General features: G+C 38.3%; 1 protein-coding gene across 1 annotated transcript in view; it reads right to left on the bottom strand.

Annotated features, from left to right (window-relative positions):
- Positions 1-8,531, bottom strand: part of LOC127626054 (A disintegrin and metalloproteinase with thrombospondin motifs 9-like) — a 68,682-nt gene extending 60,151 nt beyond the window's left edge. The window contains exons 1-3 of the mRNA XM_052101585.1: positions 8,272-8,531; positions 7,580-7,965; positions 5,629-5,788 (exon numbers count right to left, since the gene is read on the bottom strand). Coding sequence (XP_051957545.1) covers positions 5,629-5,788; positions 7,580-7,965; positions 8,272-8,371 — 646 coding nt within the window. The 5' untranslated portion in view covers positions 8,372-8,531. The remainder of the gene's footprint in view (positions 1-5,628; positions 5,789-7,579; positions 7,966-8,271) is intronic.
- Between the last annotated feature and the right edge of the window lie 16,854 nt (positions 8,532-25,385).

Here is a 25,385-nt window from a genome sequence, read left to right on the forward strand (position 1 = left end):
CAGTTCACCACATGGCTTTCATGGTATTGAGCCTCTTGAGTTTCCTTATCTTCAAGCCACAGGAAGTGCAAGAGTCAACAGGATTTTGTGGCAATAAACTAAGATTGGATTGATAACTAGAACTTCCAGAATAATTTTTCCTGTTCCACTGACATCTACTCAATGACATTCAGTTGAAAATAGCAGAGGATGTACTGTAAAACATACCATGGATAGAACTAGGAATATATATATATATATATCCATCCATCCATCCATCCATCTTCAACCGCTTATCCAAAGTCGGGTCGCGGGGGCAGCTGCTCCAGCAGGGGGCCCCAAACTTCCCTATCCCGAGCCACATTAACCAACTCTGACTGGGGGACCCCGAGGCGTTCCCAGGCCAGTGTGGAGATGTAATCTCTCCACCTAGTCCTGGGTCTTCCCCGAGGCCTCCTCCCAGCTGGACGTGCCTGAAACACCTCCCTAGGGAGGCGGCCAGGGGGCATCCTTACCAGATGCCCAAACCACCTCAACTGACTCCTTTCAACGCAAAGGAGCAGCGGCTCTACTCCGAGCTCCTCACGGATGACTGAGCTCCTCACCCTATCTCTAAGGGAGAAGCCCGCCACCCTTCTGAGGAAGCCCATTTCGGCCGCTTGTACTCGCAACCTAGTTCTTGACCCAACCTTCATGACCCAACCTTCATGACCATAGGTGAGGGTAGGAACAAAAATTGACCGGTAGATCGAGAGCTTTGCCTTTCGGCTCAGCTCTCTTTTCGTGACAACGGTGCGATAGAGCGAGTGCAATACCGCCCCCGCTGCCCCGATTCTCCGGCCAACCTCCCGCTCCATTGTCCCCTCACTCGAGAACAAGACCCCGAGGTACTTGAACTCCTTCACTTGGGGCAAAACTTCATTCCCTACCTGGAGTACGCACTCCATCGGTTTCCTGTATATATAGAGAGTACATAATGTATAGCCTTTATTGTACATGGTAGATCTTGCTGCAATAACATGATGTAGAACTACGGGCATCACTGCTGTAAAAGATGGCGATGGAGGCTTTCCTTTATTTGACAACCATACTTCACATAAAATAATTCTCATATGAAAATAGCCTCCTCCGCTACCCAGTGCAGTTTACATTTCTGTCACAGAGAATTGAGTTGAGTGCATAGGCACTCTATTATGTTGGGCATCGGTCATAATTTTAGAAAAATATACAACATAAACCTTGGCACGTTACTTGAGCATGTAACTTAAATGTCATTTCTTTTCTCTCTGGACAAGTACATTTTTTACTCGGACAAGTGAATGACCAATGTACTTAACAATGCTTTATGTCAAGCCTTGTGTATATATATATATATATCAGGGGTGTCAAGTAATTATATTATCTAATTATCTAGCAAGTAATATACTAAAGTATTATTTTGGGGGATTTGTATTTTACTCAATTACAATTTAAACTAAATACTTGTAATTTTACTTAATTACATTTCCAAAGAAGAAATAGTACTTTTTACTCCTTAAACTTGAAAAGTACTTATTACATTTTTGTGACCAAAACAACAGATAACAGACCAGAGGTCAATCATTTAAAATGGAGTGCCATATGGTGGCTGTGTGGAGTTCCGACCATCTGCAGAGGTGGAATTTCAGATCTGATTTGAGCTTCAGATCCATTAAAATTTTAGTGCGACTAGAGCGTGTGTGACTGCCTGATTGAATGTGATGTATTCGTTCAAAACTATGAGCACGATGTGAGAAATACTGATGATTTTTGTTGTGGTTACTTCAACAGATTGGACAGTTATAAATTCAAAAATGATAATTCACGCTGCAAATATATATATATAAACTCAGTAAAAAAGAAACGTCCCTTATTCAGGACACTGTATTTTAAAGATTATTTTGTAAAAATCCAAATAACTTTACAGATCTTCATTGTAAAGGGTTTAAACAATGTTTTCCATGCTTGTTCAATGAACCATAAACAATTAATGAAAATGCACCTGTGGAACAGTCATTAAGACACTAACAGCTTACAGACGGAATGCAATTAAGGTCACAGTAATAAAAACTTAGGACACTAAAGAGACCTTTCTACTGACTCTGAAAAACACCAAAAGAAAGATGCCCAGGGTCCCTGCTCATCTGCATGAACTGCCTTAGGCATGCTGCATGGAGGCATGGGGACTGCAGATGTGACATGGGCAATAAATTACAGTGTCCGTACTGTGAGACGCCTGAGACAGTGCTACAGGGAGACAGGAAGGACAGATGATCGTTCTTGCAATGGCAGACCACGCGTAGCAAAGCAGCACAGGATCGGTACATCCGACTATCACACCTGCGGGACAGGTACAGGATGGCAACAAGAACTGCCCGAGTTACACCAGAAACGCACAATTCCTCCATCAGTCCTCAGACTGTCCGCAATAGGCTGAGAGAGACTGGACTGAGGTCTTGTAGGTCTGTTGTAAGGCAGATCCTTACCAGACATCACCAGCAACAACGTCGCCTATGGGCACAAACCAACCTTTGCTGGACTGGCAAAAAAGTGCTCTTCACTACCGAGTCGTGGTTTTGTCTCACCAGGGGTGATGGTCGGACTCGCGTTTATTGTCAAAGGAATGAGAGTTACACTGAGGCCTGTACTCTGGAGATGGTTCAATTTGTGGAGGGTCTGTCATGGTCTGGGGCGGTGTGTCACAGCATCATCGGACTGAGCTTTGCAGGCAATCTCAACGCTGTGCGTTAAAGGTAAGACATACTCCTCCCTCATGCGGTACCCTTCCTGCAGGCTCATCCTGACATGACCCTCCAGCATGACAATGGCACCAGCCATACTGCTCGTTCTGTGCGTGATTTCCTGCAAGATAGGAATGTCAGTGTTCAGCCCGGATCTCAATCCCATTGAGCACGTCTGGGACCTGTTGGATCGGAGGGTGAGGGCTAGGGCCATTCCCCCCAGAAATGTCCGAAAACTTGCAAGTGCCTTGATGGAAGAGTGTGGTAACATCTCACAGCAAGAACTGGCAAATCTGGTGCAGTCCATGAGGAGGAGATGCACTGAAGTACTTAATGCAGCTTTTGTTCAGGGACACATTATTAAATTTCTGTTAGTCCATGTTCATGTCTTAGTTTTTGAATCTTTTTATGTTCATATCATACAAATATTTACACATGTTAAGTTTGCTGAAAATAAAAGCAGTTGAAAGTGAGCAGATTTTTCCGAGTTTATATATATAAACAAAAGGATTTTGTAATTAAATGTGTACATGTCATTTATTTCTACATTTGCCTTCATATTTAAAACATGTATATGAATTTCTACACCCTATTTTCTGAATCGTTGTTGTTGTTGTTGTTGTTGTTGTTGTTGTTGTTGTTAGGCAGCTATTAAGTATAAAACCAGCAGTGATAAAGATAATAATAATGATAATAAAAATAATGGAATATGAGTAAATATTCATTATGAATTTTATAAAATTCATCCATCTGTCAACAGCAAGGTTTGGTAGACAACGTCAAAAAACAATTCACAAAACCAACAACATTACAAAATGTCTTCTTTTATCTTTTACTATGTCTCAGTTGGGTGGGTGCTCTGACATCGCAATTCACGAGTGCCTTCTCCCATGCAATGTACATTGCGTGACTGTGAAAACAAATTATGTGGTTCATTGCATGTCTCAGGGCAGTTAAGAAAGTGAAATTTCAACTGTATGGTGCTAAAAGTGAGTGAGATATTCTCCCGAACATTATTAAGGTTAATGCTCTATCGAGGTATAAATCAACAAAACAACATCCCTACCCTAAAGCTTAAGCCTAAACTTAACCGATAGTGTCAGAAAAAAATTTTCTATGACACCTTGGGCTCATGTGTCGACTCGCATGCCATGCTCTTCAGGACTCACACCCCAGTCCTTTACATCATAAGTGCAATGCTCTATCAGTTGAGCTACCACACAATTTGAACAAGATTGTAAATGTAGTTGGTTATATAATGCAAATGTTAAAACGAGTTATGTGCTATAGTAAAAGTTTTATATGTCATAAAACAGCATTGTGTGAGGAACAGAGTGAAAAAGTAAGTCTTTATGAACTGATAATCTGCCGTTTTACTCATGATTTGAGTGGAAGGGAATAAAATGAATTGCTATGGTAGCGCCTATAGTGTTAATTTCACCAGAAAATGTCAGTGTTGTGTACAACAGCCCACATCAAAATAACATTGAAAAAATGCATTTATTGTAACATGTTTCTATGACCAGGTTGCGAATGTCACTGGGTGAGAAAAATGACGGTTGTTAGAGACATTAAAAAGGTGACTTAAACCAATCGAATTTCACAACATTCTCTCTCACACATTCTCATCTCTTGATTTCAAACCAGCTAGAAAAAAAGGGACTTTTTACTTTTTTGTAAATGTGTAAGTACAATGTAAGGTGATATATTTTTTACTTTCACTCAAGTATCAACTACTTGGACATTTTATTGAGTAAAATTTCCACTCAGTATCCATACTTTCACTTATGTATAATTTTTACACCCTGATATACAGTTTATATCAATGCCTTGTATATGTATGCATAGTATGCCTGTTTCAGTCCCAGGTTAGGGGGAGATTTGTAAGAAGCAAATAGTCAGGGAAATATATATCCTTAAAGTCATATTTAGATGAAAGTAGTACTTACATACTTAAAACTGTAAAAAACTGAACAGTGAGTTATGTGTAATGTAATGCCAATCGCAAATTGTTGTTTTTACTCACCAGACTTTTGACGACATGTACGCATAATGCAACTGTAAAATGTATTAAGCAAACTGGGAAGGGGGCATCTTCACATATTTATAGTATTCACATTTGATTTCATATTTTGCTTTTCATAATTTAAAAAATGTACAAATTTCACATTCTATCAATTTATATGATGTCATGAAATTGCATTTATAATAATGCTAAAAGCTGTTGTCACTGTTGAAAAATTTAAATACATTTTTAACACAACAAATTCACAAGGTTAAACCCTAATAATGAAAAGAATTGCAAATATGACATTTAAATGCTATTATATCAAAAGTACTGTGTAAAAAAACTATTCGATTTCTGGGGCAGGGATTTGCACAGGATTTTACCAAACCCTTATATAGATGCTGCAAAAGCCTATTTGATAAATTTTTCAATATTTACAGTGTTTGATGAAGTTAAAACCCTTTAAATATTTATATATTTACAATAACTACATTTTGTTACATAATTTGTACAATTCACAAGTTTTGTTAAAATGGTACTGTCTCTTTAAGAGTACTGGTAGTTCCGCAAGCTGGCTGTTTATGGCTGGGTGAATATTAATGAGATAAAAGATGCACGGTTGCTTTTTTCTCATCGGTGCAATGTGTGGTTAGAACTAATGTTTCTTTTTACTTTTTGATCAACTACTGACTGTAAAGAACATAAATTATATTAAAAGAGATACTTACTATCCAGTGGCATATTTTAGTTGCATGGCACAAAATTTGGTTACATATGTGAATGATTTACTTGCAATGTAAAGGGCTGTCAAAGCTTCCCCAAGAAACTAAATAACTACCCAAAAGTGAGACTTTAGGTGCTCTAAGGTCTCACATCGCTTACCTGAAATTTCACATGCAGTCGAACCTTCAACAATCTTTTTTGAGGCATCTTTTCTGTACACAATATGAGGTTTGGTGTGTTCTTCTTCATAGTGTTCACCATTGTAGCTATGAAGTGGCTCTACAAAATACTCCCCTTCCGGTGACCTGAAGGTGCCAAGCTAAAAAAAAACAACATTGTTTACAATGGTGCATGGAAACTGAGGTCTATAGACACATTCTGTAATGGTAAATTGCCCTAACAACCTCCCACCAAGATTTGATTTATGTACAAATCCTGTACAAATTGGCTGGGCTAATACATTATAGAAAACTGCTTTTACATGAATTATTGGTAAACACCTGAGCTGGCTATATATGGGCTATATACTGGCCAGTGAGAAAGCCTTATAAAATATTTCCTGGCGAGCTGCATCAAATCGGTGCAATAACCTTTAAAGGGATTGTCCATGCAAAAATGTAAATCATTTGCACACCCTCATGTTGTTCCAAATGACTTTCTTTTTTCCATGGAACACAAAAGAAGATGCTAGATGACTTAGTGGCTCATTCTGCCTAGCATCTAAATTTTTGTGTTCCATGGAAGACAGAAAGTCTGAAGTGTTTGGAACAGCATGAAATTGTGTGTGAAGGATGACAGAATGTTAATTTTGGGGTGAACTATCCCTTTAAAGCTCTGTAGGTCCATAAAATGCAAATGAATGGTGACCAAAATGTTTAGCCTCAAAAAAGCACATAAAGGCAGCATAAAAGTATAATCCATAAGACTCCAGTAGTTTAAACCATGTCTTCTGATAAGATCCAAACAGTACTGAATGAGAGCAAACCACAATATAAATATTTTTTCACTAAAAATCTTGACATCAGCGGATTCCATGCTGATCATGATTTCAAGCTCGATTACACTTCCTAGCGCCATATAGTGCCCTGCCCATGCATCAAGCACTATGAAGTGTAATCGAGCTTCAGAAGACATGGATTTAACCACATGCATTGTACAGAGCTTTTCTTCCAAAAAAAATCTTCATTTGTGTTCTACAGAAGAAAGTCTTACTTATTTGGGATGGAAGAATTTTCAGTTTTGGGTGAAGTATTCCTTTAATAACATGAATAATTATCATTTGTAATGTATTTATTTATCTGTAGGTAAATTGGAAGGTCTTTAAAACTAAAACTGAAAACTAACAGGAAAAGCAGGTAAGTGGGGTCACAACACACCATCACGACACTCCACCATATTTCTGTTCAACGAAAGCCTACAGTACAGCTCTTGTGACAGCACATTTCAGAACAATGGATTTCTAAAGTGTCTTGTGAAAAGTTTGAAGAGATAGCCAGCTGTGAAACGGAGGTAAGAGAATGCTCTGGGAAGCTGAAGAAGGGCCATGGTTTTATTGAGGGATATAATAGGCCTACTGTATGTCTATCGAAAACATGTCTATTTGTGTCCTCTCCGCCAACATCCAATCACTCGACTTTTGTGAGAAACGATAAGATGTAGTAGCTCAGACTCACGTTCCCATCAACAGATGACATCGGAGTCCCATACATGGACCTCCGTTGACGTCAGCACACGACTGCCGCTTTTGCCACTGATAGTTGTGCGTCATTAAAGCTAATTTACAGAGCGACATTTTGTATGATTTATGATCTAATGTCCCAGAGAGAGAGAGAGAGAGAGATAAAGAGAATAACTTCAACCACAAAACCGCGTCACCTGCGTTCTGTTCAATTGCGCTGCGTCTAGGTTTTCCAGTGCGTGTTCGGTGTGAACTGCCCCTCCCGCAATGTTACAACTACTAGTGCGATTGAGGTGCATATTAAAGTAGCATTTGAGTACATGAACACTACCAAATTAGACTTAGAAGTATTGGAATGCTTACTGAGACTTGTGCTTCTACATAAAATTCCGATCATGAAAATATAATTTAATATTGATTATTTAAACTCACCAAACCGGAGCAGAGGCTGATTACTGCAGTATGCTCCTGTCCAGCGTTCACGTGTCCTTTGTAAAAGCAGTGCTGATACTCCGTGTTCTCCTCCTCCTCCCCCACGTCTGAATTACGACCTTCGCTGGATGCTCCGAGTATCGTGACAGTGTAAACAGGCGCAATAAATCCCGACTCGAGAGTAAGGTTCAGGTAATAGTCCTGCCCAAATGCAGATATTTGATAATAGACGTGGGGCGAGGCCCAATGATGAGAGATGTTGCCGGTTACTGGGTCGGTACTCCGCTTTCTCCTTTTGAAGTGCACGGCCGTTGGCAGTTTGTCACCGGCTTCGTTAACTCTGGCCGGTGTTACAGTCTCATAAGCGCCAAACTCCGGAAATTTCGCTGTGGACGAGAACAGAGATTGTACATAGTAAAATGCTGTAAGTGTATTCATAATAATATTACAAATTCAATAACGAACTAAAGGTGAGTTAATACTAAAAGTCTCCAGAATTCAAGACAAATCAGGTGTCTGTTCAGTTGTCATAACTTTTGAAACTATCAAATAACAAAGTTACTTTGAAGGCTGTTCAAATAATGGGCAATTGTGGGCTTCTCTGAACCAAGCAAGCAAAATTCATTCATTCTCCGCGCCTCAAGGTAGAGTTGAATGAGCGACAGCTAAAGATCGTGGAAAAAAGCTCGTACCTTTCTCTGAATCTCGCGGTCTTTTATTTGATGCTAGTGCATTCATAAAATCAGAGCATAATAATAAAAAGCATAGACCCCTATAAAACAGCAGAAACATGGTTGTCCACGTTAAGAAGAAGGAATGAAAGCTCGAAAACAGTATTCCTCTGTCCCTTGAAGCCGCGCTCAGCCGGGCTTTTTGCCGTACGGTTGCAACATCCAAAGCTTTTCTCCTTCACTTTATAGACTATATAGCTCGGTCAGTGCGGCTCGTATGAGCTCTCGGTTTGCATGCATAATACTAGAAAGGGGGTCGATGCAACTGCGGTGGTCTTCAGTTTGCTGATAACTTTACCCGAAACTTGGGCGTACTCTAAAGAGACACCCCTCTCTCAGAAAGCCACTCCTGCCATGTGTCGCTAATGTTGCCTGCTGACTAAACTTCCCCATGTTCTCATGCACACGTACATTATGTGCATGTTCCAAGATTGTAAAATTAGACAGTATTCACATACACTTTTCGTCGCCTCTCTTTAAACTAAATTCTTAGTCTGTTTGAACAGTTTTAAACAGTGTACTCGCATTAATGCACACGACTTTAAGTCATTAAATAAGGTGGAATCTTCTAGGCCTATATTTACCCTTGAAGGAGCTTTGTAACTTTGAACTTGAACTTTCGATTATGGCAAGGAATTCTATACACATTAACATACATTAATCATTAAGTCCAGTGACTGGCTAAAACCAGCAGGTTGACTGGTCTTAAGCTTGGTTCACACTGTACGATTTTTGTTATGATTTTGCTGCCTGAGACAAATTTTGAGAAGGGATTTCTGTCGTCATAAGGCTAAAATCTTTAATTGCCCATACCTTGATTTTTAGCCTCTGAAGGACCTATTGAAACACAGCATCTGATCAGGGCTGGACTGGTAATCTGGCATACCGGTCATTTTCCCGGTGGGCTGACGCAATTTGGGGCCAATCAGGGGCGGACTGGCAATCGGGAGAACTGAGCGGGCCGGCCATGAAACGGGCTGCGATAAGCTAAAATATCCCTCCATGTTATGCAGAATGGACCACAAACCGGCGGCGCGAGATGCAGAAAAAGACAGCGAACCCCCCCCCCCCCACACACACACACACAAACAACTTATGGGCCAGTTGCTATGTAAAATCCCAGGCCAATTTCTCTTCCCAGTCCAGCCCTGCATCTGATGATGCAATCAGTGCGGCAACAACAATCAACAATGATTGCGAAAGGAAGTAGCATAAAAACATATAGGTAGCACATCTTGTCTGGCAGATAATACCTATAAGGATGTGCTACCAGCATAACTATCATGTAGTGTATATGGTGTGAGGCTGTACTAAGCCCTACCCCTAACCCTAAATCTATGCGATTAAAGTGCTGGCCAAACTGATGCCATGCGCAGAGCCCTGCGATTGACGGATGGGTAGTGCGCGTGTGAGGCGTGTGCAGAGATGTTCACAAGTCTTTCATCTGAAGTCCGAGTCAAGTCTGAAGTCTTTAAGCTGGAGTCCGAGTCAAGTCTCGATTCTTTCATCACGAGTCCGAGTCGAGTCTCATGTCACTAAACGTTTCAACGTTTATACGGTATATTTATATATTTTTAAATATTCTACGTAAAAACAGTTTGCATTGTCGAATGGATATTTCATGGCATCCTCTTTTACCCAGCCATGACTTACTCCTGATATTTTGCTTATTTTTTTCCTGGTAAAATACAGTATAGCAAGAATTAACACTATAGCTTGTTTTCGCTTGTGCGGCACCATTTTGATTTCACATGTCTTTGAGAACTGGACGATGACTATTGCCCAGGCAGCGCTTTCAATTGTGAACAAAGTCCTAAAAGATGTAATATGTCCAGTCTGACATAGAAGACATGTCATACAATATGTCTTGGCATCTTTAATAGGGTCATATCGTACAGTCTGACACTTCAGCAGTCGTAAAGGACAGAACAAATCATACAGTGTGAACCGTGCTTTAGATGGTTTAAGATGATCTCAGCTGGTTTAAGCTGGTCTCCTAGCCTGACCAGTTAAATGTGCCCAAATTTCCTCAAACCCACCAGTCAGGCTGGGTATTAGACCAGGCAACCAGCTTAGGCTGATTTTATCTGTTTTATGTTTTTCAGCAGGGTAATCGGAAATGTCCTCAGAAATGTCTTTGTGGAAACTTTAATCCTTGATCACCAAATAATTTATACTACATGAATATTGTTCACCACCACTATTGCAAAAATACAGTATTAATATCTTCCCCGACTGCAGTTTACAATTACAAAATTGTAGTCATAAACCATGTATTGCATTCTATAGTATATTAGTAAACCATTTATTGAACTTCAGATTTTGACTCTGATGTCACAGGTACTTTCTTTTCAAGCATGGTGCTGAAATAAATTCAATATTTCTCAAACATTGTTGTGTAATAAATATTGTTTTTCACTTTGTTTACTATGACTACTTATCTTCCATGAGTCATTGTGCAGGACTTGCAAGTAGGCAATAGAAGAATCTTGAGAATGTCTTGATAATCTTGATAATCCTAACCTTCCTTAAAAGCACTGAGTGTGCAGTAAAAACATAATGTGGCGATACACAGTGCTCCTTACATCCCTGAACACTTCCAGAAGGTATACTCTATTTAAAGTTATCTTCTCTGAAGTGACTGTAAACCTGCCACTTCATGGGATTCACTGTGTAATAAATTTGGACAGAGCAGAGCAAAAAGGGTTTTTACGTTCCACGGTATATACAACTATGTTTGAGTTTTAGAGACAAAAAGAGTGACAAATCTATCTTTGATTTCCTTTGTGGTGAATTTAACTGTGAATCTAATTGTAGTATCTGTAAGATTGCTGAATGGATGAATTGCTGCAAAGTATGAATGAGGGAGAGAGAAGCTGACTGTAGTGTATTGGGCTTTAAATCCTGTATCAAGAGTAACCTTGAGTCAGAGTAAACTTCACTTCCTCTTGGCTTTGATGATATGATAAGAACTAGAAAGCTTGAATGGATGATGAAAATTGGATTTAGTTTTCAAAGCATGGTCCTGTTGAGTCATTGAATGTCCCTGCATCACTGTCCTAAACGTTACCTCACCATCAACTGGCAATCAGACATAGCTTCTGGATGCCCAGGCTTTGCAGTTATCTTATCAGCCAATCGTGAGGCAGCAGTGCAATGTAAAAAATCATGCAGATACGTTCCATCAGAATGGGGAAAAGATTTGATCTCAGTGATTTTGACCGAAGCATGATTATTATTAGTGCCAGATGGGCTGGTTTGAGTATTTCTGTAACTGCTGATCTCCTGGGATTTTCATGCACAACAGTCTATAGAATTTACTCAGAATGGTGCCAAAAACAAAAAAAACATCCAGTGATTGTTTCTGAGGACAGAAAAGCCTTCTTGATGAGAGAGGTCAACGGAGAATGGACAGACTGTTTCAAGCTGACAGAAAGGCTTCGGTAACTCAGATAAACTCTGTACAATTGTAGAGAGCAGAATTACATCTCAGAATGAACAACACATCGAATCTTGAGGCGGATGGGCTACAACAGCAGAAGATCATGTTGGGAACTTTATTTGGACCATAGTGTTCCTAATAAAATGCTCAGTCAGTGTAGGTCGGTAATAGATTGTGCACATAGTAAGTCTTCATTTGAATTACATGTAAGCTGGATAAATCACCAAAAATGTTTCATGATACAGCAATGTAATGTGTTTTATGTTTATCACAGACAAAGTAAAATTCCACAATCCAGCATTACAAAAAAATTAAAATTATTCTTGGAAAAGATCATAAAATAGAAAAGGGTTTAATTTCTTGGTGTAGGAATATGGCTATTTTATGTACTTGATTTTCATTTAGTGCAAGATTGAATGCAATTGATCTCTCTTTAGAATTGCTGAATCTTGTATTATTTTGTATGTATGTTTGTGCTTTAATAAGCTTTTAAATATCAAATGTAAAGCCAGGCAGGTCAGAGAGCTTATGGAACTAAAATGAACATTAGGTCTGGAAACCTTCCAGGATCTTAAGACGCTGCATGGGGTCTTTTCCAAATCCAAGCACTTTCAGTTTTTTTGTACTGGTTCATGGAATGGCAACATAGCATTTTTAGCCAAGCAGGGATCTATCAAGATGCGCAAGCAGAGATCAGGTATGAGAGATATAAACTGGAAGTATGACCAGTTCTAATCCAATCTGATTATCCAGAATAATCAAATTCTAAACCAGTGTTTAACCCTGCCACTTTGTTGAAGGCCCTCTAACAAAATCCATCTGCATTCAAATTATTTTTCTTCCCTTCCACAAAGTCTTTTGTCAAGCTGTGCTGTTAAACATGGCTGGACTGAATCATTCTCCCTGTGAGGAGTATGGGAGAGCACATTAAGTTTTCGTAACATTGTTGTGACACTGACCATCATGGCGAGTATTTGGAAAGAATTGGGCATCCAGATGAAGTCAGACAAACGAATCCAACTTTGTTTCATATAAAATGTGAAAAATGGTTTAAGAAAAGTGATTATTTTGTTTATCTGAGCCTTTAGGGCATTTCTTTGCAAATGCTTGTCCCATCTCCTCACATATGTTCTCGTGTCAAGTATAAGGACAACATGGTGACCTAATCCCTCTCAGCTGTGAGAGAAATTGAAAAAGATAACTTGATGCCCAAAATGCTTAAGACTGCACACTGATATGAAGCAGCTGGACTGGCCGACAGAAAGAGGATAGGAGGGGGATCAAATAAATAAGAAGTACCAACAGCATTATCCCTTGTCATGTCATGCAAAGAAAATGAACACATGTCATAAACCATTTTATTTAACTACACATTCCCTGAACCAGACATTTAGTACATAAAGGAGGAAGATAACAAATGCACGATTCTTTAGCACTAGTCATTGATAAGGTGCCTTACACAGTGACATGACACTCATGATTACAGATGACTAGTAAGACTCTGTATAGTGGTATTTGTGTTATGAATGTTCCCCATTACATAATAGTGCATCAGTTTAGTTATTTATTTCATTTCCTTGTGGTCCACACAGGCCAATTCATATTATTATTTCATAATTCATATTAATATATTATTAGTGGTCAGGCAAACAAATTGGAACCATGGCTTTGTCATACAGACCTGATACTAGCCAGCCATAATTACATTGAAGATGCAGTGGCAATCCACACATAAATGCAGAAACAATTGCATTAGAGCGGTAAAGTTTAGTTTAGTTTTGTGAATTGCTTTTGTACTCCGCTTCAAAAATGTACTTGAATGTGCTTTTGCAATAACTTTTAATACTTTTCGTTGTGACGTTCATTCACAAATACAACTGGTCATTTGTAATGTCAAAATTGCTGGGGTAAGAACATTTTAAGTGTCTTTTTTATGTCTCTCAGAAACAGTCAAATAGCAAGTAAAACATAAAAAAAATAAAATAAATTCTCAAATTTTGAGACAAATTTATTTACATGACAATTAAGAGATGCTTATCCTATACTTAAATTAATGTGGCATCTAATAAGAAAGTATATGGTCAGACCTAATAGTACCTTAAAAGTATTTCAACAGTATGCATGTGCACACCCTTTCTTACAGACAGGATTTCTATTTCTTTAAAGTTAATTTTGGCACCCCCAGCATCACCTAACAGAATTTTGGTATCATGATTTTTCTTTTAAATAGGTCGGACAGATTGTTCTGCCCAAACACACACCATTGATTTAGCCAATGCTGCTCTGTTGGGATGATCAAACAAACTACAGTGCTACAGAGGCACAGTGTATATACCCTTGTCAATGACATCAAACAATAAATGTCTTGCATATAGTTATTAGTATATATTATAATACATATTAAAATGGGACAGGAGAAAGTATTTTTATATTGAAAAAATGGCACACTTAGCTTTCAATTGTAGATATTCACATCAAAGCTGTGTGCCTGTAGGAGTAGGAACCAAAAGAAAATTTGCTTTTCCTCTCCAGATGCATGGCTTGGCCTTTTGTCATATCACATATAGCCTAGGATTCTGGGTCACAAACTCCATTCTCTGGTTGTCACTGGGATGAAAATGGTCAGCGAAGAATCCCGCTGACAGGAGCTTGGAGGGCCGGGGCTGACCGTAACTTCAGCCCATTGGATTCTGACAGGATCGCAGCAGTGTGCACTGGGGCCTCTGCAGGAAAAGAACGACAGCCCAAATGACCTCTCCTGTGCAACCATGAGAATTCACTGAAAAAGAAGGAGACTAATAGACTAAGACAGAGTGAGAATGACATGCTAAAATCCTTTACATCAGTGTTTCACAACCTTTTTTGTCTTATGTACCCCCGAAGCCCTATCAGTAAAGCTGAATTACTCTTTCATTGACAATAAACCAGAAACAAGATCCTTCTGACTCCAATATCATTTTGCATTATCCATAATATTATTAAAGTGGTCATTATGGCAGTGATACATTTTAAACTTAGAACAATCAATCGTGTGGTAGAAAACAGTCACCAAGTTCCTCTCACTTTAATGGGACACCCCTTGTTTATCTATTGTTTTTACTCTTCAGGGGACAATCATGGAGAAACTTCCTTTGAGAATGAACTAACAGCAAATTAATTTATAAATGAAACCCAGATGGGACATTTAACAAATGTCATTTGCACTCTTTGTACATTTAAATACTATAGAAGCTCAATAAGTATGAAATATGCCAAGACAAAAGCAAACATATTCAAATACCATAGAAACATCTAAGCTAATACACTGTCTTTTGTATGCATTTAATGAGAATTTTCAACAGGTAAAAAAGTTAAAAAGACAGGTTTAACAAAGCCAAATCAAAATCTGTCAAAGGATCTCCTGGAACCTTTAAGTACACTCTCTTGGAGTACACATACAGTACCCCTGGTTGGCAATCAGTGCTCTACATTTAAAAAGTAAAGGAAATGTTCAAAAGCATACTGTCAGGAAACAGTCAGATGGACCAACTTGGCTAAGCTACAAGACTGGACATCTGTGAAAAAAATCCTTATACCCAGAGTTCATTCAGAGAATATTCATTACAAACGGTATAAATTGTGACTTGTGTTCTGTCTGTGAATAATTAGTCATCTTTTGCAGATGCAATGTTCTGATGGCTTTACAATCAAAAACATCTGATGCAGTTGTCGAGTGTCAGATGATCCAGCAATCGTAGAGGGAAAGTTTGACAAACCTGATGGAAACATTGCTTAATTGGCAATGGCATTCCGGTAGAGCCCCAGGCACCTGAGTAAACCTTGCCTCATGTGTAAACCTTGCCTCAAGTAAACGTTGCAACTCCCTCGGCACAAATTGATGCTATTTTTGCAAGTACAAATAATTGCTGTTGTCTAAAAATATACTTTTGTTTCTAGAATGAGACAGACCAAGAAGGATTTTGTATTCTGAGCAATAAATTGGGGTACATATAACAGACTAACAGCTCGCTGGTGGTCACACAGACACAAACAAATGTGATTTCCAAAACTTCACTAAAAATATTAAAGTCAAGTCTTTTGGAAAATTAACACACTCTCATAACGATACATAACTATATTGACTGCACCACCAAAACGTTCTCAATGATCCGTTGCCTACATAACTAAACTTCTGTATTTTTAATGTCACCCTGACACCGTATTTAACTCATTTCGGAGGATTTCAATACTTCATCCAAAGCATAAATTATCACAATCATGCCCCAAACATTAATTTTAAAGTTGCCGTGTCTTTTGTTTTGTTTTTGTTTTTGTAAAGCACATGTTGCTAACAAGTTGGTAGATAAGGACTAGCCTACAAAGTTTTTACATTTTGTCAGGCATATACACACACATGTTTGTGGTTAGTTGTAGTCCTTTTGCAACTTGTTCACAACATACATTTTTTTAAAACATGGTGGCTTCAAAATTCACATTAGAGGTATGACTGTGTAATTTATGTTGTAGAACAAAATGTAAAAGTATCTTCAAGCAATGTTTAAAACAGACCTTATTTTACTCATAAATTGAAAAAATCCGATAAATAAAAACCATAGAAAATTCCAGAGGGAACCCATGGTCAGTGTTGGGTAAGTTACTTTAAAACGTAATCCTCTAAAAATTACTAACTACTTCTCTAAAAAAATATATAATCAGATTACTTTACTGATTCTTTCATGGGAAAGTAATCACATTACTAATTACTTTACTCTTAAGTTACTTTCTAAAACACAAATATGTTTTGTTTTTCCGCTCAACAAATTCAAAATAATGTCTATTTTATCCTTGTTCATTCTCACATACCTTTCAGCTGTCACAGAAACGCAAACAGAAGTACTTATGAACATATGAATTCACATTTTAATAGTACTAAATATAATTTTTTTTTTTATATATATATATTTGTACCCCAAGTCATGTACTTAAAAGTAATTACTTTCACTGAAAGTCAGTAACTGTAATCTGATTACAAGAATTTTAAATTAAATGTAATACACTATGTGGCAGCGGGGGCATGGTCAAGCGTCCGTCCGGAGAGAGAGAAAGCAGTAAGGGCGCTTACGCCTGAGCTAAATTATGTCTAACACCTGTCTCTAATTCCATAGAGCATGAGGAAAGCGGCATATAAACAGCCATGAGAGAAAGACACAAGTGACCAGTGACTGGTGTGTCTTATTAAATGTTTATTGTGAAGCTGAAGAGTTTATATTGAAGTTTAAACTCTTTGAAGCTGAAGTCTCAGAGAAGTTCAGTGAAGCTGAAGTCTCAGAGAAGTTCATGTTGACGAAGTTTGTGTAACACTGATCTGATTGAACTGAGAAAAGCTCTGAGAAGAGTGCATGCAGAGTGTTGAAGGCAGAGAAATAAAGAGCCTTACTTGACTGCATCATTGCTCTCCTTCTCCTCCCTTCCATCTCCGAACTTGGAGTTCTTACACTGGTGCCGAAACCTGGTATCTGGAAGTACACACCATGGAGACCTCCCAGTTGGCCAAGGTCCTCCAGTTCCTCCCCGGCCTACATCAGAGCCACCAACAATCCCTGCTTGAGCTGCGCCAGGACCAGGATTGACTATTCTTTTAGATCTTGCGAGCTCAAGCAGAGGACAGGCATGTGATCTGGAGCTTTCTCGGCCAGGAGAGAGCCCCGGCCGCGACCCCAGACAACCAGAGCCCCCTGCCCCACCCATGCTCCTGAAGATGGGGCAGAAGAAGACGCAGAGTCTTTCCTCGATCTGTTCGAGCAGACCGCTGAGATATGGAGCTGGCTGCATGACCAGTGGGCGGCCCAGGTCCTTCCACTCTTGTCCGGGGAAGCCCATCTTGCTGCTCAACAATTGCCGGCGGCTAACCTCCCGGCCTATGCCGACATGAACTACTGATCATGAACTACTTGAGCACTACTGGCAGCTCTTCCGGTCCCTGAAGCTGGGGAGGTCCGACCACCCATTTGCCTTCTCCCAATGGCTCCGAGACACATGCTGGAAATGGCTTCTGGTGGGTAACCACGACCACGTGGAAGTAGTCATCAGATGGTACTGGAGCAGCTAATCCTTCATCTCCCAAAGAATGGCGGAGTGGGTCCAGTGCCACTGCACGGTGTCGCTGGAGGAAGCTGTCCAGCTTGCGGAGGACCATATGGCGGTGTACCCGAGGGTGGAAGAGCCCTCTTCTTCTCAGATGGCACCCCGGCCTGAGTCGGGCAGTGGGGATATGTGGCAGTGGGGTGTGGTCAAGCGTCCGTCTGGAGAGAGCGAAAGCAGCAAGGGCACTTACACCTGAGCTAAATTATGTCTAACACCTGTCCCTTATTCCAGTGAGCATGGGGACAGCGCATATAAACAGCCACGCCACCACCAGAAAGAGAGAGAGAGAACAACACGAGTGTCCAGAGACTGGCGTGTCTTATTAAATGTTTATTGTGAAGCTGAAGAGTTTATATTGATGTCTCAGAGAAGTTTATGTTGACGAAGTTTGTGTGATACTGATCTGATTGAACAGAGAAAAGCTCTGAGAACAGTGCAAACAGAGTGTTGAAGTCAGAGAAATAAAGAGCCTTATGGCTCACACACACTACACAACTTTCAAAGACGTCGGATCGTGGTACTGTTCATATTACACAACTGTCTGTCTTGTCACTGAAGTCGTAGCGTTTTCAAAGTACACAACGAATCTGCGACAGTGGTGAACACATCACAAGACATTTTACTATTGATGAATCCCCGACAAATTAAGTTTCACAACAGAGTACACGTGAGAAGTGATATGAGATACGAAAACAAATGTATGATCATATGTTATGCATTTCAGAATATGATGTGTATGTTTTTAATTGCCTCAAGGCATCATATATTTTATTGCTTACAATATGAAAAAGTACCTCCTACTATAAAATATAACTATTTGTTTGCCTGACTATCCAAGAGAATTGGCAATTTCTCTCCAACTCTTCTCTTTCTCCACCCGGTTGTGGTACAGTTCAGAGGAAACATCAAATCTGGTGCTCCTGCCAGTGTTCCACTAATTGTTCCTCAATTTCTTCAGTCCAATGAGACTTTCTTAATATCGCAGCAATGCTAGTTGATGTTCTGTTGCAGGTACATCAGGACTCCTCCCACTGAAACATCCCATGCCCCGTTTCTTGCTCTCTCATTGGCTGTAGGTCAACACTGCTGTTGTATTCAGTCAAAACATATTTCACACTGCACGTTTTGGAATCACATACAGGTCCATATATTAAAATTTCTAGATATTTTGCTGACATCGGCGACGTGTCGGCGATTCTCGCAAATCGCGTCTTTGATAGTTCATACACTGCGATTGTCACTAACAAGAGCGAGCTCTGATTTGCCCATGATTTCAGGCTTTTGTTGGCGATCTCCACAAAACTGTCGGCGAGCGAAAATCGGGCTTAAAATCGTGTAGTGTAAACTCGGCATTACTTGACTGGATCATTGCTCTCCATCTCCTCCCTTCCATCTCAGAACGTGGAGTTCTTACACACTACTTTTTAGCCTATCAGTAATTCGATTACAGAAACTAATTATTTTGTAATCTGAATACACACAACACTGCCCTTGGTGAATTTTTCTTCTGGGTTTGCCTGCAAATTACGTAATGCCTACCAGCTTTGCTGCCTCAACGAGCGTTACGACATCTGTGAAGTCAGTGATGATGTCACATGCCATTGGCTCTCACGTGTTATGTGAACGATTGCGACATTCTAATGTTTGAATGTATATTTTTAATGAGATGAAGATGAGAGGAATAGTTTTAGCAATCAATTCCTTTAAATTTCCATCTGTTCCTTACACAGATCTATCGTAGGGTTTCATTAGACTTAAAATGCAGCATGAGTCATTTGGAATACTTTTATAGTGCTATTTATTTCATTTTTGGAATAAATTATTGTGACTTTTATCTGCTTGTTACATCTTTTACATTGTTGGTTGGTTATATTGTTGTTGTTATTATTTGTTAACCTAACAAATAACAACAACAATATAACCAACCAACAATGTAAAAGATGGGTTGGGTTAGGTGTTCAAAAATATATTTTTTATAGTTTAATGTAAATAAAATGATTTTGAATACATTTGCTAAATAATTTGCTAAATAATTAACATTTGTTACATGTATTATATTGTTGATATGTGGTTACGTTTAGGAATGGGGTTGGATTATAGAACCTAAAATATGAATATGATAGTATAATATAATTAAATTAATATATTTATAATTATAATAAATCAAATTGCAGTTTAACACACTATAAATTCAAAGATTGCTGAGCCCATGATGGACTCATTCGAACTGAGGTGAGAACGGCATAACAAGAAAGTTTTCACGATGCACGCAAAAAGTCACTACGGGGACGTATTCATCATTAGACTGCCCTGTGAAATACTGTATATAGAGAAGGTTTTTGTTTAAAGAGCTACATTTTCAGCCAAATCAAAAAGACTGCCAGCAGACCCAATAAGCATCTGTTCAGGAGATCAGAACGATTTTACATGAAACAGTTTATATTCGGCTATTTTTGAAGAAAGAAGCAGAGAAGTTGCTGTCATTAGAGCCAGAACAGAGAGATGAAGGCATTAATGTTGAAAACACAGAGGCGGAAAATCAGCATGGCGCTTCACTTATTCCTTTTCTTTCAATTTCTCTCTTTTTCCCAGCAGCAATGACATTCTGGTCACAGATTGTCTTTTGTGTAAGTTTCAGTTGTGAACTGGATGGAGAGAGGTACAGGAAGTATCATATATCGGCAGACTAAAATTCCTATACTTATATACCCTGAAACACTCATTCTTTAGCAAAAAAGGATGTGGGGCACAACATCAGGGACAGCACGTTATTAAATGGCAAATCCTTCTTTGGGGCCAAAAAATATTACAATATGAATTTCTAAATAGCCTGATTCAATTATGTAGGCTTTAGATAAAAGAGCGATGCTGCTTTGGTTAGGCATACCCATATAGACGGAAAAGAGAGTGAACATAATATTGAATTTATCTTTTGTTAATCTGTCAACTACACTTTTTAGAATCTAACTGGAAAAAAAGAAAGCACTTAACAAAAAATACCCAAACAATCAATAAAGTGCTCTCCACAATATCACAGAGCTGGGAATGAGTACAAGAGATTTTTCTGAGAAGAACTGTGCTAATATGAGTGTGCTTGACAATGTGAGATTTCAGAAACAGTGATATGTTGTGATATGTCAAAGGTCAGCATGCTGTGAGAGTCAAAAAAGAACAGTGGTTTAGAAAGAGGCTTGTTAATAAAACTGTTATTGTATTAGCTACAACATCATCTATTGTTTCGTCGCAGACAATAAAAGCCTATGAGTTCTAGGCCAACAATACTCTCTGCTCAAATCTGTATCTCACATTTTTAACACCCCCTTCCAATCTCAACAATTTTCTTCATACTGAGAGGGTGACTATATACAATATTCAAATGCTTTAAACAATATTAAACAGTATGTCCTATAAAGTTTCATAATGAAGTCTTACTCATGATGTGGGAGAGTGTGTGGAGAAGCAATCTGAAATTATGTGGTGTTTGAGGAGGTAGTGCCTCTGTAACAAGAATGCTTTCGTTAGAGGAAGTTTAGCCAAAAATGAAAATTCTCTCATCATTTACTCACACTAATGCTATCATAAATGTGTATGCCTTTCTTCAGCTGAACACAAACAAAGTATTTTAGAACAATATCTCAACTTTATAGGTTATCTCACAATGCAAGTGAATGGGTACCAACATTTTGAAACTCTAAAAGTACATAAAGGCAGCAAAAAGGTGATCCATAAGACTCCAGTGGTTAAATCCATATCTTCAGAAGTGATAGTATAGGTGCGGGTGAGAATCAGATCAATATTTAAGTCATTTTTTAATATTAATCTCCACCTTCTATTTTACATTCTTCTTCTTTTGTTTTTGGTGATTCACATTCTTTGGTGCATATCGTCACCTACTGTGCAGTAGTAAAAGAGGAATTAAATATGTATCTGTTTCTCACCCACACATATCATATCACTTCCGAAGATATAGATTTAAACACTTGTGAATTACTTTTGCTGCCTTCATGTGCTTTTTGGAGCTTCAAAATCTTTGTACCCATTCACTTGCATTGTGAGGACCTACAGAGCTGCGATACGTTTCTAAAAATCATCATTTGCGTTCAGCAGAAGAAAGAAAGTCATACACACCTGGGATGGCATGAGGGTGAGTATACAATGAGAGAAATTGCATTTTTGGTTGAACTTTCCTTTTAAGGTTCGAGCATATAATGTTTTACCTATTACTTTTTAGACTCTGGTCTGAAGAAATTGTTCAGATAATTATCAATTATCAGTCAAAGGAGCAAATCCACATGGTGTTCTAATGAGGAAACTTAGTAGGACATCAAAGAGCAAATAGATGCTTACTCCATAGTTTAGATGACTCATCTTTTTTTTTTTATAGTTCCCTAATAAATTCAGTCCTTGAGATTTAGTAGTGTGCTGTTCATACTGTATATGCTGTGAGTTCTACAAAAAACAAAAAAATGTCAAATTGACGGCAGATTTTCTCTCTCACAGATTTTCTTAAATTTGCAGCATTCCACATATAGTCAGTCTATGAGACATCCTACCAGCCTTACATTTTATTCTAGCTTTATTTTTACATCTTTTACAAGGGTACACTGGCCTTTTTCTTTTGTAGTTTGCACACCAACTGCTATGCCAAATCCCTTCTGGGTTTGTGGTTTCCTGCGACCATCCATCAGGACAAGCTTTGCAATGGACTCAAAAGGAAAACACAGATGAACTGATGTGAAATTTGAGTTGTAACGATGTTTCATCTACCAGGGAAGTTGAACATGACTGGGCTTCACATCAAACTTAAAAAACATAATAATATCTCGTCACATGAATTGTGTTGTGCTCTCTCACATAAAAAAATTGCGAAAATACCCTCATGAAAATATTGAATATGAAAAATGTCCTCTTCTCTCAACTACCCTAATGACCTACTTATCTCTGTGAGAAGGAGGGGACAGAAAATGAGAGGAGCGGCGACCTCAACGGAAGCTACTGTAACTGATAAAAAAAACTTGAAAAAAAATAAAAAATTCTGTTTTATTATTCACTGCCATCAAAGCTGCACAAGGGAAGTTGTAGGACCTAATGGCAGTGGTCACTGGTTGACAAACATGTTCTTGATTGCTTGCTTGCTGTTTAAATGTCAGCCACATTCAACAACCCCCAAAAAGGGTGGAAATAGGCCAGGTATGAAATGGAAAATATAGAGAATGTGCAAAAGAAAATGTAATCGTAAAACATGCCTTATGGTAAACAAGCATCTAAAACATTTCCAAATTGCACCTACACAAGTTCAACAAGTATGCTCTCTTAATGCTAGAATGTGTTTTGCAGTCCCCTTCAGCATATCACAGATCCGTTTCGCATCCCCCTTCAGCTTATCGCGGTCCCTTCATTGTAACACGGCACACTTTGGCATATATCGCCCCCGTTTCAGGGAAAAGTACCGGTTCTCCCAATGGCCAGTCCACCTCTGGACCTGGGTTTGCCTCCCATAAAGAAGTAATTGCATTCACATTTTCAATGATCAGTGTGACTATGAGGTTCCATTTTCCCTCTATGAGCTTTTTTTTTTTTTACTATACTGATGGTTAGGTTTTGGTTTGTGGTTGGGGTTTGGCTGTGCAGTTCACTGATTCTTGAGATAAGGGACAAAACATGTTTTAAAATGGATTTTTTTATATATATATATATATATATATATATATATATATATATATATATATATATATATATATATATATAAATTCATTTGAAATGGATATATTTGTAGACAATGGTCTCAGGTAATGAAACATGTTAATGAACAGGTTTTATAAAAAATCTTTTATCTGAAATTATTATTAGTATTCACTTATAATTTACATCTAACTGTAATATATGTCAACTCCGTCAGACACTCTAAAAGCAAGCTATTTTAATTTGATCCATCCAACAAGAGTGTAAAATCTTTAATTGTCTAATAATGGTATTCAGTGAAGGAGTTAAGTGATAAAATACATTCTATAATATTTTTTTTCCAGTTTTCACACTATTTTGAAAATTCTGAGTTGAAAAAATTTAATATTTTTCCTCTTAACCATGTGTTGGTTTCTTCAAAAAAAAAATTCCCTCGGTTGATGCTGCCTCTATAACCTAAACTAAAAGGCCAAAATTATTCCACAACTTTTAACAGAAATGATAATAATGAGATGACAGTGTTGGCATGTTGAAGCTGTGATCGCAGAGACTTAAACTTTGTTTGTTTAAAATATATACAAATATAAAAATGACGTGTGTCCTACTGTTGCATCTACCATGAGCAGGTAGTGGGAAAGAGGTACTCATAGTTATAGCTGACCACGAAATTGTCTGATTTATTCAGAATTAAAAATGCAATTTGGTATGGCAAAATATTATTTTCCTTTAACTTTATGTATTGTTTGATATTCTACAGATCTCTACCTTTCATTTGATATTTATAGTTATTAATTTGTTGCATTTTAAACACTTTGATTTGCAGTTTAATGTTGTAACATCTTGCTGAGGACAGGTTCAATTACATGTGGTTCCAAGTATAGAGCATACATTTAAAATATATATATATAATACAATTATTTAAAAATATAAATAATAAATGCCCTTTAGATTTAACTTTATCTGTATTTTTATTATTATTAATATCTTGATTTTTAACATACTGGACTTTTGTCTGGACTTTTGTGTGTTTTGTCCCTTATCTCAGGAATCAGTGAGTTGATGAAATATGCATTCTTCTTCACTTTATTACAGAAGTTAGAAATAATAACAACTCACATTACAACTTGCTTTCTGCGCCCCCCTGTGGACATTTTTCCCAATCATGGGGCACGAAACTGAAGCTCACACACAGGCTACCTAATCAGTTAATGGTTTACTGGCTTTAGAATGAATGGAACTCTTAAGGAAACTGGTCTCAGAACAGTTTGATAAGCAACTTATTTTTGATCTGCCTCCATACATCCTTAGAACTTTTCAGTTTTTGGACATGGCCATATGTTCAAAAACACTACCTGCTTCAGCCACTGGAGGCAGTAGTTTGAATTTCAGGAAGCACAGACAGATTTCAGCTGAGGAACTTTCAACATACTGTCACTGAATTCACAACATGGATAGGCCAAGCAACAGGCTTTTTCCTAACTGCATTTTTGCACCTTTGAAGGGCACTGTGGGAAGGGTATGCCACTCGAAGTGTCTTTCCAAATGAAAAAAAATTAATGAAGGGCCCTTCCAAAAGACTGTCAGCAAATGGTACATTCCGGCCATGCTTCATTCAGAGTGCCCATATCATGAGCTTTGTCCTTTGGAGTGAGTAAGGCATAGGGATGATTATTTGCTATTAGAATTCACCCACTGTAGCAGCTTGGTAATTTTATTAGCAGTTTACAATAGCTTTGAATATGGCTTGTCCAATCAGAACTTAGAGTCGGAACCATCTGTTTTTTAAAAACCTTTTTTATAGAACACAGAGGGGCACCATCTTACTCCG

The sequence above is a fragment of the Xyrauchen texanus genome, chromosome 32, assembly GCF_025860055.1.
Source record: "Xyrauchen texanus isolate HMW12.3.18 chromosome 32, RBS_HiC_50CHRs, whole genome shotgun sequence".
Classification (NCBI taxonomy): Eukaryota; Metazoa; Chordata; class Actinopteri; order Cypriniformes; family Catostomidae; genus Xyrauchen; species Xyrauchen texanus.